We start from the raw sequence: 21,328 nt of genomic DNA on the forward strand, positions 1-21,328 counted from the left end.
AGAATGGAGCTCTTAAAGGCTAAATTCATATCTACCAGGTGCACAGTAGATTCACTGGTCACAGCTGAATTGCATCTGCTTAAAACTGGAGATAATATAACTTGGGCTATGTACCCTCAGTCCATAACACTTGCCTTATTTAAACCTTCATCTTAAACAGTGAGGCTGTGTCTACACTTGCATTCCTCTTTTGAAAGAGGTATGCAAATGAGATAAATCAAAAATGCAAATGAGGTGCAGACTTGCATATCTGACACCTCATTTGCATATTGTTTTTCGAAATAGCTTCTTTCGAAAGAAGAAGACCAGTGTAGACGCTGCTCTTTCAAAAGTAAATCCCATCTTCGAAACAATCCTCCTTCCCTTTTCTATGGGAAGAAGGATTCTTTCGAAGATGGGGTTTATTGTCGAAAGAGCAGAGTCTACATTGGTTTTCTTCTTTCGAATGAAGCTATTTCGAAATAAGAATATGCAAATGAGGCGTCGGATATGCAAATTTGTACCTTATTTGCATTTCTCTTTTGAAAGAGGAATGCAAGTGTAGACACAGCCTGATTTCTTATATCTGTCCCCTTATTTTTTCTTTAATTCCTTTTAAAGAACTGCAACCCATTTCAAATGACGTTTTTAAAAAAATAGCATATAGCAGTTGGTAGGCCTGAAAATAAATAAATAAAAACTCTCCCAAACAGTAGGTAGTGAATTTTTGCCTATTTCTAGTTAGGTAGTGGTCATTTCTTTTTTTTAAGCCTTTTTTTTTTAATCTCATCTCGTGTTTCCATAAGGCATACCAAGAACAAGACAAGGGAGTCTTGTCTTACAAGCCTTTTATTATTTTGGAACTAAAAGTTGAGCAAGCAAAAATAACACTGAAGACTGTTGTTCATAGAGTTTGGATTTCTGATTGTCAAATGTTAATGCAATATGCAAAAGCAACAGGAGCACAAAGAGCATGAAGGAGTTTATGTACCACCTTTGTAATTTTACAGATTTGATTGAGAGAGTAGTTGCTGTATGGTTTTTCTTTAAGTCATCACCCTAACACTCACTACCTGGAGGTCAAAGTGCAAATCACAATTCTTCAACCGGGCCTTCGGTAATAAAACTGTGGCACTTCATCATACAGAGAACTCCTTATCCCTTTTTCCCCACTTGAAAGAGCAGTGGAACGGTAAAGTCATCATGTATGACAGATACCAGTCACTGCTTAATTCATCTCTCACAAGTGCCCAGATAGCACGGTGGGGGCACAGTATAAGAACCTGAATAAAATAAGGGTCTGGAGTGCTGCTCAACTTGAGCTATGCAATGACGATGCCAAGTTTTAAAAGTTCAATGTCCTTGACAGAAAAAGTCTTACACATGAATTCAAAGTTCCCCTTTAAAGAAAAGAAATACCACATAGATTGCCTGTTCCCTAGCTCTTCCTGTGGGATTAGGCAGTGCAACTGCAAGATGCTATTTTAACAATCTGCAGCTGGATAAACAGAATACTTGTGGACATATGGGAAGCTAAGATGTGAGCAGTAGATGTTAATTAGGGAACTATTTAGGTGATTTGGTCACTTCCCCCTTTTCTACATAATATATGTGAATTTCCCCCGTATATATATCTATTTATGAATAGAAACAAACGTTAAACTTACTGGGCATTTCCACACAGGCCACTTCCTTTGGAAGTGGCATGCTAATACATGGAGCGAAAGATGCTAATGAGACTCAGATGCAAATTCCCCATGCCTCATTAGCATAATGTCATGTAATTTGGAGTGCAAAAGACCGTTCTTCCGGACTCCAAAATGCCATGTAGAAGTACAGCCCTGGGGGGCTTCTGGAAGGAAGTCCTCCTTCCGGAGGTCCCTTCTTCCCAAAAATTTTTGGGAAGAAAGCGCCTCCAGAAGGAGGACTTTCTTCCGAAAGCTGCCCCTGGGGCCATGCTTCTACATGGCATTTTGGAGTCCGGAAGAATGGTCTTCTGGACTCCAAATCATGTGACATTATGCTAATGAGGCTCAGGGAATTTGCATCTGCACCTCATTAGCCTCTTTCGCTCCATCTATTAGCATGCCACTTCCAAAGGAAGTGGCCTGTGTAGAAATGGCCAGTAAGTTTAGCTATTTCTGTTTCTAATTTCATATTAATGTTGTGCATAGAATTTTTAAATTTTTAACATAGCATTTTAATATTTTATTGTAGAACTCCCCCACCGAGTAAAGCACTCATGGAATAAGACAGATGCCCCTTCATTGAACAGAAGTTGGATAAAAGATAGGACATAAAGGGTAGGAATAAATGGTCAATTTTTATAGTGGAGAGAGGTAAACAGCAGTGTCCCTGAAAGATCCAGACTGGGTCATTTGATATTCAACATATGCATAAATGATCTGGAAAAGTAAACAACAAGGTGGCAAAGTCTGCAGACAGTGACAAATTTCTTATTATACTTAAATCCAACACTGAAGAGTTACAAAGGTAAATCAGGCATCAAGAATGGTAACATTCAAAAAGCAGTAGGAAATCACTTCAGCCTCCATGGCCACTCAGTAGCCGACCTGACTGTTGCCATACTTGAGTGAAACACAGACTGCAGTGTGAAACTACAGAGCTGGAATTCATATGCAAACTTGGCACTATCAGACTGGATCAGAATAGAGACTGGGAATGGCTAGCTCACCTCAAAAAGGTAATTTGGCCACTTGAGATATTCTCACTTTCTTTTCAACTGTTAGGAATGGGCCACATCCACCCTGATTAAATTGACCTCATTAGCACTGGTCCTCTTCATAGTAAATGTAACACAAAACCATCTTTGCACTCCTGACAAACTGAAGTCTCCACTTCGTGCATCTGAAGAAGTGGGCCCCAGCACACACAACTTATGTCAATCTTTAAAGTGCCACAGCACTCACACTTTACAAACCTGAGTGGCTGGGCAACAAAATGGCAGATAAAATTCAGTGTTGATATGTGTAAAGTAATGTACATTGGAAGACATAATCCCTGCTCTACATATAAAATGATGGGGTTTAATTTAATTTATTCTACTCCAGAAAGAGATTTTGGAGTCCTTGTGGGTAGTTCTCTGAAAACATTTGCTCAGTTGGCGCCTGCAGTTAAAAAAAAGTTAATAGAATGCTAAGAACCACTGTAAAAGGGATAAATAATAAGACAGAAAATATCCCAATGCACTGTATAAATTCATAGAATCACGCCTCCACGCATACCTTGAATACTATGGGCAGTTCTGGTCACCCATCTCTAAAAAAGATATATTGTAATTGGGAAAAGTATAGGAAATGGCAGCAAAAATGATTAGGGGTATGGAATCTCTTTCAAATGGTGAGAGATTGAAAAAGACTGTTACTCTTCAGTTCAAAAAGGAGACAGCTGAGTGGGGGATGTGATAGAATGGAAAAAAGTGAGTAAAGAAATGTTATTTACCACAAGAATCAGGAGATACCCAATGAAATTAATAGACCGCAGATTTAAAACAAACAAAAGCAAGCATTTCTTTCACAGATTGACTGGGAATGTTGTGAACTCACTGCTGGGGTATTGTGAAGGCCAAGAGTATAACTAGGTGCAAAACAGAATTAGGTAAGCTCACTGAGGAGAGGTCCCTAAAAGGCTATTAGCCATGAATTATGGTTATGAATGAAACCCCATGCTCTGGGTGTCCCTAAACGTCTGACTGACTGACTGAAGATGGGACTGGATGATGGGATGAATCACTTGATGACTGCCCTGTTCTGTTCATTCCCAAAGCATCTGGCACCAGGACACTGGGCTAGGTGGACCATTGGTCCAACCCACTTTTGCCATTCGTACATTCTTATAATATTTTGCACAATTCCTACCTGGATAGTTTTCATGCAATAATGGGGTAATGCAATTTCATGGTTCAGGATGTACCAGTCTGTGAAATGCACTGTGTAGGGGATGTGGCTAATGGAAAGTAATGTAGCTGGAAAGCTACTACACTGTAGGAATAACTAGCTTCATGAATGGCCTCATAATCTGGGGGTGTGGAAAAGACAAGCTTGTCCAGACCTGAGAATCAGGTTTGTAGAATTACAAAGGGATGAAAACAACCATCCTCTATAGAAATTACTCTAAAGTTTATCCCATGTAAAAGGTGAGTGTCCTTCCTACAGAAGTTCTAAACCAGCCTGAAGAAGTTAATGGGTAACTTTATACTTGTTGTGTACCAGCTGGTTTTAAAATATATTATGAACTGATTTCTCTATTAAACTTCATTAGGATAAAGTGGGCATCATCTTCATCATCAACAATGGTGGGCTTAGCACCCATTGGTGCCTGATGCCTCTTCTCAGTATTTCCTTTCATCTTTCTGTGTCCAGTGCGGAATGGCTTAGCTCCACACCAATCTATTCTATCATCTACCCATTCTCTGTGGGGTCTGCCTCTCCTATTTTAACCATCCATTATTGCCGAATACCAAGGCCTTGATTTTTCATTCGTTGTTGATCCTGCAAATAAGCCCAAATAGCTGTAATTTGCATTCAAAACAAAAAAGCAGTAAAGTAACACTTTAAAGACTAACCAAATAATTTATTAGGTGATGAGCTTTCATGGGACAGACCCACTTCTTCAGATCATAGCCATGCCAGAACAGACTTAATATTTAAGGCACAGAGAACCAAAAATAGTAATCAAGGTTGACAAATCAGAAAAAAAAAATATCAAGGTGAGCAAATCAGAGAGAAGAAGAGTGTGGGGTGGGAAGTCAAGAATTAGATTAAGCCAAGTTTGCAAAAGAGCCCCTATAATAACCCAGAAAGTTTGCATCCCGGTTCAAACCATGTGTTTGTGTCAAATTTTGAATATAAAAGAGCGTTCAGTAGCCTCTCTTTCCAAAGTCGTCTGAAAATTCCTCTTCAGTAACACGCAAACTCTTAAGTCATTAACAGAATGGCCCACTCCATTAAAATGTCAGCTGACTGGTTTATGTATCAGAAGTGTTTTTATGTCCGTTTTGTGCCCATTAACTCTTTATCTTAGAGAGTTTGAAGTCTGTCCAATATACAAAGCATCTGGGCGGCGTTGGCACATGATGGCATATACGATGTTAGTTGAGGAACATGAGAATGTGCCCGTGATTCTGTGACTAACCTGGTTAGGTCCAGTAATGGCATCCCCAGAATAGATATGTGGACAAAACTGGCAGCAGGCTTTGTTGCAAGGAAAAGTCCCAGGACTGGTGTTCCTGTGGTATAGGGTTGGTGAGAATTCGCATAAGGTTGGGAGGTTGTCTGTAGGAGAGAACAGGCCTGTCACCTAGGGCCTTCTGGAGTGTGGCATCCTGATTAAGGATAGTTTGTAGGTCTTTAATAATGTGTTGCAATGGTTTGAGTTGGGGGCTGTAGGTAATGACCAGTGGTGTTCTGTTCGTGGCTTTTTTAGGCCTATCTTGGAGTAGCTGGTCTTTGGGTATTCGTCTGGCCCTGTCGATTTGTTTTTTAATTTTCTGGGTGAGTAATTCAGGTTTATGAATATTTGGTAAGGATCTTGTAGTTTTTGGTCTCTGTCAGTAGGATCAGTCTGCAATAAGATCTCTTTTGGCTTTATCTTCTTATAAAATTCCTCTTTGGTGACCTTCTGCATCCATCCAATTCTCAGGATCTTTCTGTAACAACTCCTCTCGGACACCAATATTCTTCTCTTCAAATCTTTCATTATCACCCATGTTTAACATCCATACAACATGCTGCTGAATATACATGTTTTCAGGATGCTCAGCTTCATTCCTAAGCTAATCGCTTTGTTTTTCCAGATCTTACACATTGCCTTCAAACTTTCTTTTGCTATTCTAATCATTGTTTGTTTCCTTCTTGCAGTCTAGATCATACGTTATGTTGGTCCCCAGATATGTGAACTTCTCTACATTCTCTAGTTCATTTCCATCTACATTGGTCTTCCTTCCTATTTCCTTATCTTTAAATACCATTGTTTTTGTTTTATCGATGTTCATAATCAGTCCGTACCGCTTCCCTTCCTCATTAAGTACCTGTACCATTTTTGCTAGCTTGTCCTCATCTTCCTCAATGATAACTATGTTATCCACGGACCTCAAGTTGTTAATTCTTATCCCATGCACAGATATCCATTCTATCTCTTCTTTGATCTTGTCCATCACTCTTTCTAGATGCATGATGAAGATACTTGGCAATATCGGATCTCCTTGTCTTGTACCTCTATTCATTCTAAATCAACTTCCCAACTCTCAGCACGTTCTCACCGCTGCTTCTGCATTATCATTAACATCCATCAACAACCATATCAGTCTGCTATCCACTCTGTATGACTCCAACACCACCCGAGTTACTTTCTGGTCTGTTGCCTTCTGAAAATCGACGAAGCAAGAGTAGACATTCTTGTTCTTTTGTCGAGCTTTCTCTGCAATCAAGCTTAGTGCAGATATCTGCTTCATGGTACTTCTATCTTTTCTGAACCCTGGTTGCTCATCTGCTAGATGTTCTTCTATATGCAATCTTAGTCTCTCCATCAGTATCATAATCAGCACCTTGCCTCGATGACTCATTAGGGCAATCATTCTGTAGTTCTTGCACTCCAGTACACTTCCTTTCTTATGTATTGTCACTAGCACAGATCTTGTCCATTACTTAGGTGCTTTCCCTTCTTTCCATGCTATCTAACATAGGCAGTATATTTCCTGAATCATACTTTCTCCACCGTATTTAATCATCTCTCCCATGATCTTATAATTTCCAGGGCTCTTGGTGTTCTTTAGTTGTTTTACTGCTCTTTCTACTTCCTCCTTCGAAATATCGGTCTTGCTCTTGATGCTCGGTGGAGATATCTCTTTCAGTTCTTCAGTCAGTCTCTCTGCGACACTTGGGTCCAGCTGTGCTTTGCGTAGCTGTGTGCAAATGTTACAAGCCATGGAACCTTTCAAACTTTACATTTCTAGATAAAAAATTAAAATAGGTGGATCTACACAGGACTCACGCTTATTTGCACAGTCTTGTACAAGCAAATCATCCAGTTCAAGCCATGTTAAAATGAACATTCAGTTGGCTGCTGCTATATATTATGCCTTGTTAAGTGCTTAATAGAATTACAGTAAAAAACAATTTACATAAAGTATGAAGAACTTACATTTACATCCAGAGTTAGAATGTGATCTAAAATCCTGACTAGAGCTGAATCAAGTTTTTTGACAATTTTTTGGTTGAAAATGCATTTGTCTGTACTCTGCCACTAATAGATGAAAATATATTAGTATTTTCCTACAAAATCTCACGTAACAAATCAGAGTAATTATACTGGGAACTTTCACAGAGGGCATCGGTGTTATTATCAGCTAAGCTATGAAAACTACAGAGAACAGTTTTTTGGTCTGGAGATTTTTCCATGTGGCAGAATTGGCCTATGATTGTGTGGATTTTATCACCATGAACCCAGGATTCAGGAGATGTGGTTTTAAGATTTAAATAACAATTGCTGCTATGTTGGCAGGTTCCCCTGCAGTTGGTGTGTAAGAAAGTGTCAGATCTGAGATCCCTATCACCAAGTGGGCCAGACTGGTAAAGCACAGTACGGGGATTTGCCTCTGGAGTGTCATAAAATGTGGCTCTCCGCTTACCTCTAGGGTGGAGCAAGAGAATGTGCTGGGACTGTAGCTTCCATCCCAGGGTAGGAGTGAGGGTGTAGCAAGGACAGGGCACTCACCCTCAGGTTGGGCTATGGGTGCCCAGTGAAGGTTGCATTGAGACAATCCTGATGGGAAGTTTGCTATGGTTAGTCCAGTTACATAAAGGTTCCAGTACAGTTGAAGTTCCTATCTTTAAATGTACCATGGCAACTGTCTCTCACTGTTTGTTTTTGTCCACATCAATGTCTTCGAATGTGTTCATAATCATAAAAGCAATCTTGATAAGTTAGTCTTGTGAAAAATGTGTCCATGAAGCCCTCTTTCTTTTCCTTTCTTTTTCTTGGTCATCCAGTCTGAACAGAAACATTGCATGTGGCTGTGCTCTTCAGTCACAGGCTAAAAACAGTGAACACAATGTTTGTAAAATATTAGAACAGTTTCAAAAAAAACAAACATTTGTTTATGGGTAAGAGACCAAAATTTGTTGAATAAATTTCTCGTGAATAGCTGTAGTCATATGAACACTAGATGGGGGTGTTCCTCATGCTACATCTATTGAGAATTCATACTACATTTATTTGCTACTATTTTGTTCTCTCTTTTGTTCTGGTGCTATGTTCAAAGTGGAAAATATAGCTTCTGATCTTAGTCTTGTGTGTAGTATAACTTTCTATTGAAATATATGCATGCAAACATTAGCGAAGGTTTGACTATTATGCAGTCCATTTCTTTATGCAATTTAAAATATGTTGCAAAGAATTTCCTATTTAAAAATAAATATTTTAAAGGGCAAGAAAGTGCAGCAAAGAGAGTCTAGTGCACAGAAGAAACTCCTTTGAATTGTCTCCTGTGAGTTCAGACCAAGGCATGCCTTTCTTAGTTTATGAACTCTGCAAAGGTCACGTGCCCATGGTAATGTAGCTGTAAGAGAGCAAATCTTTTTTTCTGGTTTTGTATTCCTGGGCACCTGGAAGGGCAAGTTTAATAGGAACAGGAATCTAGGCCTTCCACATGTCTCTGTACAGCACTATCCCTAGGCCTGCAGACAAAATGTCAAATTATAGAGCCACATAGCAGTTCTGTAGTCTTTAACAGGATTACCAATATAACATTAACATGCAAGTTTAGTTTAAATTTCCTCTCATAATTTTCATTACAAAACCCTCTTTTCTGCCAAAATGTTATGGTGTCTAACTGCATACAAATCCTGTTCTGGATAGTGGAAGATAATTGAACTGTGTGCTCTGAGAGAATGTAAAAAAGACAAAACAAAAAACAAAACCAAACCAGGGTTTTTCCAAAGCTTAGTGGGCTTTTTTGGTGAAGTCATATTTGAAAATGAGATTTTTTTTGACCAAGAAACTTTTGCTGAATAAAACAAAACTGTTCTTGTTGATAACAAGTATAGGGAATTCATTTAAAAAAAGAAGTTAAGGCAAAGCCTTAGTTATTTGTTACAAAAATATCAATCTCTGTGAGGTCCTACCGATGATCTCTATGTCTGTGTCACTTCTTTGGTTTCTTAGAAAATCCAGTGGATGTAGATTTTAAATCCTGTTGCCCACATACATTCAGTCACCAGTTCCCTTAAACTTGTCTTTTACTCTGTGGTGATACTGCAGTTGAGTGCCTCCTTGGTAATATTTTGTGGCCGTTTTGCTTTTCTCATCTTTGTGCATGATAGTTTCAGTTTGTTTAATCTGTTTGCTGACCCTTTTCAGGATGGAAGCTTGTTAATGCATGCAGTGAATTGAGTACACCCACATGAAGCTCAAGGGATTGGTGTGGACAGATTGCTGCACGGATTCCAGCCAGTAGGCAGACAATCATGCAGGGTGTGTAGTGTATCAGATAAGAGTAAACACTGATATTTGGCTAGCTCACATGTCCTTTCATAGGCAGTAGGGTATGTGAAATCCAGAAATCCTTTCCATAACAAGTATGAAGTGCACCAGTACTTTTGACCTTCAGTTCCATGCTCGGCTCGCATCTGTGCAGGTCAAGAAGTAATACACTGGCCCATCACAATACCTGAATCTTTCTGAGTTAGCTTAGTTAGAGATCACAAGCTAGTGGTGTATATCCTGTAGAAGTACGATTCTGAGAGCTAGCAGAGGGGGAAAAAAGTAATATTTTTAAATGAAAAATGAATGGGTTTTGGCAGTCAGGTAAGCCAATGGGAGGAAGAGAAACTTTCTTGAACTGAGAACAATCTTTCTTGAACTGAGAACTTGTGGCCTGATGGGTCTTTGTCTGTGTGGCTGATGCACAGGGGACAGAAAGAAATGATTGCTTCTAAGCAGTTGGAATGAATCCAGTAAATTTCCTAGCTGTCTCATAATCAGCCATAGATATGTAAGTAGAAAGGAAATGTTTAGCTAGATGCTATCAGGTTATTTGTTATTTTGAAACTGGCGTGGAGTTGCTCTGCTAAATGATTTCTTTCCTTCGTACTCTGTGATTTCTAAGTTGAATCCCAGGGAGGTATTTCTCTGTGCTGCAATAGAAATGTTTGAGTGTTTTCTCTCATTTTATGAATAAATTACTTTTTTTAAGTCAGTGATCCGATTCCTGTGCCCTGGAGAAGGGCCTGTGTATATTCATGCCTTAGACTGAAAGGCCAGCTATCAAATTACAGCTCTTTGTTTCCAAGCTCTCTTCTAAGGGAGGTTTAAGAGCCTGGGGCTTACCCCACAGGGAGATACGCCAAGTGTGTCTTCCTGCATTAAAGAGTTTTTTCTCTTTTGGGTAGTGGCAGCAATCCCCCGCCCCACCCCTGAAAGAGAATCTGTGACCTTGGGGAGTTTTATAGGCAGAGTCTTTAAAGGCACAGTATTTTTAAGTTTTTTGCGGGACCCCACTTTCTGCAGTCGGAGTGTCAGAGTGGGGAGGCAGCCTTCGAAGTATCCTTTAAAACTGCCTACTCTCTTGAACTGTTTTCTCCCCATAGGATCTTATCTACCACCTTTCTGAGTCTGCTGACATCTGCTTCCTAGTAATCCATTATCTCTGTTGTGCTGTTTTCTTCCTACTGTTCCTTAGTATCATGACCTCTACAATTTTATGATCACTTTCACCCAATTTGATGTTCGAATGTTCACCGAGCTTGGCAATTTGACTGCAAACGTTTCATTGCCAATTGAGGTAACATCGTCAGTGCGCACTGATAATCAAATTACCAAGCTCGGTGAACATTTGAACATCAAACTGAATCGTCCAAGCTACCAATCTTCTCTTATATTTTAAAACTTTCACCCAAGCTGTCTTCCATTCTCCAGTTCTCAAAGAATTCCTCCCTATGTGTCATTATGAAAGCTAGACAAGCTTCTCCACTAGCAGCTTTCTCCATCTTCTGAACTGAAAAATTGTCTATAACCAGGAAGTTAGAAACAGGAAAGCATTTTATAAATTTAAAGTAGATTTTTGTATTTATTTTTCAGGGGTGAACGATATTTTCATTCACAGTGCTTTAAAGTTACATGGGTTAGATACAGGTGAACAGGGAAGCTGATTCCTTCAGTTCCTCCTATTTGTGTACTTAGGTATTCAGGTTTTGCCTCAGTGTACTTGCTGTCCTTTTATAGGTCTTGAAAGATGCACATTATTTAACCTTTTGCACGTGCCACTTTGATTCACTGGAATGTGCACTTCTAATTACCTTCAAATGAATTGTTCTGCCTTTTATTTCTCCTTTCTCTGCTTTTCTCAAAAATATTTTCAAGAAAGATTGAAATGCTCAATTTTTTTCAATGGTTCTTTGACTTCTGTTATGATTCTGGAAGCTCTCCTGCATGGCCATCATTGGCACCACTGTATGTTCATGAATACTGGTAAGGGCTGAATTGTCAATTCATTTTAAATACTGCTTCCAAAGTTATATGCACATTCTTCCCATTAACCTACATGAGTGATGCCACTGGGAAAGCTTTAAGCAAGTCATCCGGGCAATTAGACAAGTTCACTTTGGCTTCTCAATTGCCTACCACATTGAAGTTGGATCATGGGAAAGAAGGTGAATTAAGCTCTAGCCTGAGAAGACCGAGATGTCTGTTTAATATCTGGTAACAATAAGAAAGAAGAAGAAAAGGACATAAGAAGAGCCAACAATTATAAAGTAGAATCTGAACCTAGGACACATTGGTGGGATTAGAGATAGGGTTGTTCACCCTAATAATTTAGCATGTAATTTTCATAATCTGCTTATTATGGATTCCCCTTTGTCACCTTAAGTGCTGTGATTTAAGTTTTTCTGTCTGACAATAACCAGGATCAGTTTAGGTGAGAACAGATGTGAAAATTTCTCCTCTTCTATAGTTTAAAATGAGTGACTGAACTGGAGCAAAAACTGTCCTATTGACTAGTTAATATGCCAGACTGATACATGTTGATATGAAGGTTTTATTGGAGAATTTGAGTGCTAAAATTGTTTAAATAACACATGCAGTGAACTCGATGATCCATTGTAGGTTTTCCATTGCTACTGAAGAAAGTCAATGTGCTAATGTTTTCACTGAGAGGAAAGAATGAACAGATTAAAAACAGAAAGGCTGGAATTCCTGTCCTATTCTTTCGGTTATTTATTTCTAACTGCAAGGAAGAGGTAGAAAAGCTAGTGTGCATGCATCCAAACGTTTCTTCTTGTGTTTGAGTACCTGAGTTCTGGAACTAGGCAACCTCAAATTGTCTTTATAAATAACGTGATTCTTGCTTATCAGAAGACAGATTTCTTCCTGAATAAAATATTTGGTGCAATGTCTAAGTTCAGAAGAAACTTGTAAACCATTAAGCATATGTATTCTCTCCAAAATACATGTGACATAAAGAGAAAAGTTATCACAGCTGATATGCATTGTGTGAAGATTTTGCCAGTTGCACTACTGTTGTTTATTGCCTTACAGATTTATAGCAGTTGGATGTGAACTTAAACCATTTGCTACATTTGTGTCTGTGTTTGTATGTGTGTAATGCAATGTTAAAGACCTGAAATGTTTTATAAAAATGTGTTGTGTTTAAAGAGCCCTAAATCAGTTATAGAACATTAATTGTAGTGCAGACATACTCTCTGTGTTTTTAGTTTCAAATGTATGTTGCAGTGCTAGCCAATGATTTAAAAAACAAAAATGGCCCTCTACACCAGTGTTTCTCAAATGGTGTTCTGTGGAAACTTGGGATTCCACAAAGTGAAAATAAGGGTTCCGCAAGAAGATTTCTCTGCAGCTCCCTGCCCTGCTATCACTGAAATAGCAGAACTAAATTTAATTGGTTTAACAACTGGCAGGGTGGCGGAGGGATCCAGCTGTTAAACCAATTGAATTTCGTTCCATTAGTTCAGTGGTGGCAGGGCAGGGAGCTGCAGAGAGCCCCTCACTTCCCCTGCTACCGGAGTGGTCACACCCCTTCATTGGGCGTGACGCAGCTAACACCTGCCAGTGGAACACCTCCGTGCTAGCCTTCCTTCCACTGGTGCATGTGGCCATCCAGCGTAGGCTCCCCAGCTCACACCACAAATGGGTTAGTCCCAGGGATTGGTTTGTGACTGAGACAGGCTAATCCTGGGACTGTGGGGCAGGTTGAGGCTGAGAGGAGTTAAGCCTGGGTTAATGGGGGGGATTAGGGACTGACAGAGGTTAAGTCTGGGGATGGGGCAGTTTGTGTGATGAGGGGTGTAAAGCTTGGAGATAGGGGGACAGATTTGGTGGAAGAGGGCTGAAGCATGTAAAGCCTGGAGTTGGGGGAGCAGGTTTGAGGCTGAGAGTGGTTAAGCCTGCGGATGTGGGCGGGTGTTTGTGGGATGAGGTGAGTAAAGCTGGTGTGATGTGGGGGCTGAGGCATGTAAAGCCTGGAAATAGGGGGTGGGTTTGGGGACCAACAGGGAGTACAGCCTGGAAATGGGGTTCCACAAAATTCTTTTGAGTTTAAAAGGGTTCCGTGGCCAAATAAAAATTGGGGAACACTGCTCTAAACCACCATTGAGACTATCTGCTGTCAGGAGTGTCATAGAATCATAGAAAATTAGGCTTGGAAGAAAGCTAAGGACGTCATCCACAACTACCCTCAGCTCAAAGCAGGACCATCCTCAACCAAATCATTCCAGCCAGGACTTTGTCAAGACTCACCTTAAAAGCCACTAAAGATGGAGATTCCACCACATCCCTAGGTAACCCATTCTGTTGCTTCACCACCTTCCTAGTGAAATAGTCTTTCCTAATATCCAGCCTAGATGTCTCCCACTGCAACTTAAGGTCATTGCTTCTTGTTCTGTCATATGGCATCATTGAGTATAGCCTGGATCCATCCTCTTTGGAAACCCCATTCCAGTAGTTGAAGGCAGCTATCAGATCCCTCCCTTTCTCTTCTGAAGACTACATATGCCCATTTCCCTCAGCCTCTCCTCAGAAGTCATGTACTCCTGCCCCCTAATCTTTTTATTGCCCTGTGCTGGGCTCTGCAATTTGTCCAAACACTTTCAGGGGACGGGGAGAACTGGATTCAATACTTCAGATGTGGCCTCACCAATGCTAGATAGAGGGGAATAATCACTTCCTTCGATCTCCCGTCAGTACTTCTGTTAATGCAGCCTAATATGCTGTTAGCTTTCTTGGCAACAAGGGCTTACTGTTCACTCATATCAAGCTCCTCATCTACTGTAATTACTTGGTCCTTTTCTAACCAACTGCTGCTTAGCTAGTTGGTCCGCAGACTGTAGCAGTGTCTGGGATTCTTTCATCCTAAAAATAGGATTCTGCATATGTCCTTGTTGGATCTCATCAGATTTTGTTTGCCCAATCCTAAATTTTGTCTAAATCACTCTATCGTCCAGTGTATCTACCTCTGTCCCCAGCTTAGTGTCATCCACGTGTTTTCTGAGGATGCAAAGCAACCTATCATCCAGATGGCTAATGAAGATGTTGGACAAAACCATCCTCAGGACTGATCCTTGGGATGCTCTGCTTGATACCAGCTGCCAGCTAGACATTGAGACATTGATCACTACTCATTGATCCTGAGGATTTAGCCAGCTATTCTTCTTCAACTTGCAGACAAGAATATTGTATCTGTTCTCTTCCATAGTCATCTGTCCAAGTTTCCAGTTCTTTTCTGCTTCCTTTTTGTGTTTTAAGCTCACTGAAGATTTTTCAGTTAAGCCATCCTGGCTGCCTGCCATATTTGCTATTTTTTCTGCACATTGGGATCGTTTGTTCTGAACCCTCAGTAGGGCTTTTTTAAAATACAGCCAACTCTCCTGGACTCCTTTCCTCCTCTTATTAGCCTCTAAGTGATCCTGCCCATTAGTATCCTGAGGGAGTCAAAGTCTGCTTCTCTGAAGTCCACAGTCTGTATTCTGCTACTCTCCTTTCTTCCTTTTGTCTGGCTCTTAAATCCAGTACAACTGCATTTTTTAAGTAATTGAGCCCTATCCTGGGAAAGTAAGATAGATTTGCAGAAGAGCCTTGCCTGGCATTCTCTTGAAATGATTGTCCAAACTTCTGTATACCTGCAAGTGTAAATATCTCCATGTGTACGTCCAGAATTCTAATACCCACGCTAGTATTTCCAGCAGTTAATGACCTGCACACACAAATATTAACACTTGCATCTGCAAAAATCCGTTGGTTCCACTAGCACTTGGATGGATGTTTAGAGAGTCCTTATGCATGGGTTAAAGTACACACAGCTGTTTGCACTTGCAAAATTTAGATTAAGGATGTCAAAATATTTAAGTTGTCAAACAATAGTGTTTAATCAGTTAATCCCCAGTGTGGGTTGCTCAGACCCAGCACAGCTGGCTGAAGCTAGAGATTACTGGCAAAGGTTAACCGGTGGGCATATTGGTACCTGTCATGATTACTGGTATGCTTACTGGTTACCCGGTTAATGTCGCTACTTTCAAGGCATACATAGTACATTTTTTACATGCACACAAGTGGTAGCTGGCTTCTAAGGATGTGCCCCTATGTTTGACTATGAAACCCAAGTGAGTCATGCACATTTCTGTCTTTTCAAGATCACTCTGAACTGGGAGATCTTCCGCCAAGGTCCCCATTGGAACCAGTTTGTGAAGATGGCCCTTTTGGGCCACCGGTGAAAGAAGAGAGGAAACGCACGTCGCAGGATCTTCGAGACCTGTGGCGGAAAGCCATTCTTCAACAGATACTGCTCCTCAGAATGGAAAAGGAAAATCAAAAGTTACAAGGTTAGTACAATTTAATTAGATCCTACGGAAAACAAGTTCTGTGTTCTTTGTTTATATTGAGGCCTTTGCCGTAAATAGGAGAAGGTTTTAACACAATGTTTTAGAATCAATATAGAGAATTCACTCTATCACTGTCTCTCCCAGTCCACTTTATTATGTGCGACTTCCCCTCATTACTCTGATCTTTTACCTATGGCTTATTTATTTTATTGTAATTGAAACTTTATTGTTGACATTTCACTGAATGTTTTTAGACCAGTGCCTGGAAGTGCTGATAAAGAGCTCAGTGCTGTCATTCTGAACTGCCTCTTCAGTATATTCTGATGCACAAGTGATTGCTTAAATATTGGTAACTCAGTAAATCCTGTTGAGCCCTTCCAGGAGTTAAACAGAGTCCTCAAACAGTTGGCCTTGTACTTTTATCTGTGGGTGAAATACTGACTACCAGGGTGCTGACTGTTGTGCATGCATAGTGCAGACACTTGGTAACATACTAGGAAATCTGTAATATTATGTTAACAATGCATTTTGTCAATTTTCATTTCAATTTTTTTTTTTGTATCTCTCTCATATAATCATCATGCCAATTCACTTTCAGCACTGTTCCCAGGACAGCACTATCTCCAGATCTGAAGAAATGGGTCTGCCCCATGAAAGCTCATCACCTAATAAATAATTTTTTTTAGTCTTTAAAGTGCTAAATGTCTCCCTTTTTTATATGCATTATGTGTAAGATCATAAGGCATTAAAAATGAAGATAAGGTAATAATACTAAGTGCCTTTTGAAAAAAATGCTTAATGGTTTTTAAACTTTTTATTTTTTCATCAGAATGTATGTGAACTTTCCATGAAAGGATTAACAAATCTTATTCATAACCTGGTTTTGTTTCCATTTTCAAAGTCCTATTTGTGCATTGTCAATCTCTTGTACAAATGGCAAAATATGGTAACCATACACTACTGGAACATATACTTGATCCTGATGGAAGACAATCTCTCATGTTTCCGTTAAAAGGGTTTCCCATACTTTTATCCATGCTGCTAATGTTGGAGGGTCCTGTCCTTTTCCAGCTATGTTATATCCAGCTGCTAGTCATGTAAATGTGTTATCAATTTCTTCCATGAGTCAGTAACTTCCTTTAGACAGTAACATAAAATAATCATTAGAGGTTCTGTGAGTAGCCTAATTTTAGTTATTTTGAAAATTTTATTTGTTGTTTATCCTCAAAAACACTGTGAAGTTAGGGCATTCCCATCACGTGTTGAAAGGTCACTATTCCCTCACATCTTTAGCACTTATGAGACCCATTTTTTGTGTACCAAATCTTTTCTTCAAATTCAGTAGACTTGCAGTGTCACTGTAAAATCATTTTGTCATTTCTTTAAAATTTACTTAAATAGATGAGGTTTCTGGCTTTCCTATTCTGTTCTTTCCCTGTTCTCCGTGTCCTCCATTTTACAGGTTTGTTTGTTGGCTTGGCAACTCCTCTCTGATTTGGGGAATGGATGAGAGGGAATCCAAAAACCCTTAAGATTTGTAGGAGGAGGGTGCTCTTTTGGCAAGAACACTAATGGTGAAAGTAAAGGCTTCTGAGGGTGGGAGCATTGTGTGTGTGAGAGGAAGGAAAGGTGACTTTGCTCCCCCAGGATAAATCTCTAAGTTAGATGTGGGGAGAGGACAGGGTATCTTTAACTGTGGAAAACTGTACAGAAATAGGCCAAGCGTTGTAGAAAATGCAAGTAGCCCTGCATGGAACCTGCTCTCAAAGCTGAGCCAAAGCTCTTGGGGGTGCAGTGAATGGTTGATTGCCTTTTAAAACGTACATGGTATTTTATTTCCTTAAGCATCTACTTGTGCTTCTATACTTGCCTTACTTTTTTTTGTATAAAAAATAATTTACATCATTCTATGATCAGCCCCTCGTTTCAAGTATTGTTGACATTTAAATCAGGTTGACTTAATTTGTTGTCTCATTACAAAGTCAAAATATTGAGACCTAAGGTAGAATTTCAAAAGGGTCTAAGTCCCATTTCGTTTTTGACTTGGGGATAATTTTTCAAAAGTACCCATTTAACTCCCTTTGACTTTAAGTGGTAGTTAGGTACCTAAGTCTCATGCATGCCCTTGAAAGATTAATCCAAATCACTTCTGAAGATGGGACTTAGGCACCTGAGTCACCTTTGACTCTGTCATTCTTTGTCATAGGTAGCTGTGATGGAGTGCTCATTGACACAGTGATTGCTAAAGGGTTGGAGTTAAACAGGGATGATGTTAAGAAGCTACAAATCTCATCCCAACTTAGAAAGAGTCAGTCTTGCCTGGGAGCTTGGCTTACACTACATCTACATTACCAGATAAATTTGATTTAATTAAATTCGATTTTACAGCACTGGGCTTTATACATTTGATTTTGAGTATCCTCACTTCCACACAAAGTCAAGTTAGTTCTGAATGGCCAAAAATCAACTGTTGCAGTAATGGATTGTGGGAACCTATCCCACAGTTCCCTCTATCCCACATTCTGCACCCTTCCCCCAGGCCCTGCTGCACCCCCACCACCAGCAGCACTTACCCTGCTGCCTGGTTCCTGAGTCCCCGGAGCTTGGGGGAGCCGGGAAACTGACCAGCGCTGCTTCCAAATGTCCAAGTGACAGATAACACCATTAATTGCAAAGACAAACAAAAAATGAGTCCCACTGAGTTTGCCCATCAAATGTAATGCAAGCTGCCACTGTGATGCCTGTTTTAGAATTATCTTCATGTGGGAAGAGCAGGGGCCTTATGTTTTGTATATATGATATTCTTTTTGACTTGAAGGAAATGTGAATAACTGGCTCTCCGATGAATGGAGTTGCAATTATTTAGAGATACACAGAGCCACTTTCTAAACTGACACACAACTACAACACACCCATTAGTGCTGTAATTAGTATTTAAGAACAGAGCAATTTGTAGTAAAAATGGTGTTGGAACATCAGGATATAAATTCTGATCTTTCTTACCAAGAACGTGTGGCTAAATCACACTTCAGTAGAAGGGTAACCACAGTATGTCCAAATTCTTTTCTCCTGAGAGTGCCTAATTCTTGCCCTACAAAAAGGTCAACATGTATAATACCCAGTTCTCATTGTACTGTAGTAGATTGGCTCACTTCTGATTGCACAGTGCATATTGGTTGAATGTACCAGTGCCGTGAGTCTTAAACGCTGATCTTAAAGAGGAGTCTTGGCTAGCATAGCAACAGACCATTTTTCCCCTTCGGTTTGTAGCCCCACATGATGCTTATGAAGTAGCTGCACAGATCTAGGGGAGGATAAATCACATTATGTGTATGTTATCCTCTGCACAAATTTCCACTGTCATTAGCAGTGCTCGTGTTCACTGCAGAAGTCTCCTCATTTGAAGGAGGGACATCTCCAGACTGCAGAAATTGAAGACTGGGGTCACAGGAGGTTAGATTCTTTGCAGGTTTGCTTTCAGTATTACTGAAGGTGAACAACCATGATGGCAGTGGGAAGAGAAGGAAGGAGAAGAAGAGAAGTTAAATAAGATATAATTTTTTATTAGCAGCTACTCATTACAAACACAAAAGCACACTGCTTATTTCTAATTTTTAGAATTTCTTTTTGCATCCTGGTTTCACTCATGCATCCTAGTTTCTCATGTAAATGTGTCCTTTGTATTGTGATCATAATTCTATTCATGAGCCAATTTCTTATGGTTCGGGGCATGAAATACTGGGTACCAGTAACAGTTAACTGTAAAGGCAGAGATGGCATTGAAAGCAAAATCAGCACTGAGCCAGCCAGAAAAGGCAGAGTAGTAAACATGACCCTTGTCACTGTTTTTAAAATGTCTTTCAGAGTATAAAGTAAAAGTCTACTTCACTTTATTTAAACAGTACAGGTTACACATCTCTGGTGTGGCACCCAAGGGACCAAAGCTGTCACAAATGAGGGATTTTGCCAGACAATGGGAGGTCAGTACTTCCAGACTTCCCAACACACTGTCAGCTGCCACTGATGGCTTCCTCTGCAGCCACTGCCTTCCCCGCCTGAGTTACAGCTCCTGTGTCCTGGTCCTTGCCCTGGCCCTGGCCACTGCAAGCTTCTTGGCCCCCCCTGGCCTGGCCCCTGATGCTGTCCCAGCTGCAGTGCTGCTGGCTTCCTGGCCATTGTCAGCCTGGCTGCAGCTGCCCAACCCTGGCCAGAACTCCAATCCACAGGGCTTGCAGCTGGCCCCCCTCTCCCAGCCACCAAGGGTCTCTGGTCCAGCAATATCCGTGGTCTTGCTAGACCAGAGAGGACCGCATTTTAGACATTCAACCTGTAATAAATAATTATTCCTAATTATTATCGAATTTATATACATTAAAAAGAAAATTCTAAATAAAATATATGTTTTGATATGCGACCATTACTTTGGCATAGCAGGATGTGTATGTGGAAACAAACACACACAAAAAAGTGACCTCTTACAAGCATTTTAAATAATTGCTAGTTAAAATTTGTTTTCCCTCTAGTATAAGGTGGAGAAAACAAGTCATACAACTACAAATATGAACCACTAAGAATCCATCATTTCAAATCCTAAAACCATCCCAGTTTAAGGACTTTTGAATTGGGTAGTTTAGAATTTCTTAATCAGAGGTTTTAGGATAACATACAGAGATTAGAAGAGTATGGTAAACTGCACCACTAATTCTCATGTTAGTTTTCATCATAGCTGCAGTCAGTTATCTTGAAGATTAACATTAAGTAATTTGATATTTGACATCATCAGAGGCTTTTCAGGTCACTTGAAGCTGTCTTTATCTAAGGTATTTAAGTGCCTAAAGATGCTGTCAGGTATCCAGTGTGATTTCTAAATTTCCATAAGCAGGTTAGGTACCTAACTCATTGGGAGTTAAGTGCCCAACCCATTTAGGTGTTTTTATAAGATACCTGTCTGCATCTTAGATTTACAAAGATATATGCTGAGTCTGTTATGTCCCTGTGACTAAGTTTATCCACCTGGAAAATGATGGTCACTATATTGATGTTAAGTAAGGTAAGGGGTGAAACTTCTTAGGTTTTAATTTTGTAAAATTTTAGTTAACTAGTGAGGAGGAAAAGCCACATAGTTGAAACAACGGTGGGAATTCATTCTTGCCCATTGGATTGATGTGAGTGTAACTATTTAGTTTGTATAATCTTTCCCACTCTGAATTTAGTATTCAGTGCTGAAGTCTGTGCTTCTAAGACCAGAAAGCATTCTGGAAGTCTGTGTCCTACTAGTGTGGGATGTGAAACAAAAGAGCTGAATTCATGATTACTTTTGCTTGCCTGAGCCCTGCAAAATGAAGAAGGCCTTGCTTGCTATGGAAAACAAATCCATGATTAAAGTCTGTGCTGATGCCTTTAATTTACTTTCCAGGAAATCTGTTGTCTCAAAATGGATTTAGGAACAAAAAACATTTAAAATAAATTTTAAGGATTTAGGTTATTCAGATTAATGA

General features: G+C 39.9%; 1 protein-coding gene across 5 annotated transcripts in view; it reads left to right on the plus strand.

The window, feature by feature from the left end:
* The window catches only part of TBC1D1 (TBC1 domain family member 1), a 180,560-nt gene that overhangs the window by 117,207 nt on the left and 42,025 nt on the right, over positions 1-21,328 (plus strand). For all 5 annotated transcript variants that reach the window (XR_012645346.1, XM_074992595.1, XM_074992592.1 and 2 more), the window contains one exon: positions 15,642-15,830. Coding sequence is in view for 4 of the 5 variants with exons in the window: in XM_074992595.1 (XP_074848696.1) it covers positions 15,642-15,830 (189 nt within the window). In the remaining variant the exon portion in view is untranslated. The remainder of the gene's footprint in view (positions 1-15,641; positions 15,831-21,328) is intronic.

Source organism: Carettochelys insculpta, chromosome 4, assembly GCF_033958435.1.
Source record: "Carettochelys insculpta isolate YL-2023 chromosome 4, ASM3395843v1, whole genome shotgun sequence".
Classification (NCBI taxonomy): Eukaryota; Metazoa; Chordata; order Testudines; family Carettochelyidae; genus Carettochelys; species Carettochelys insculpta.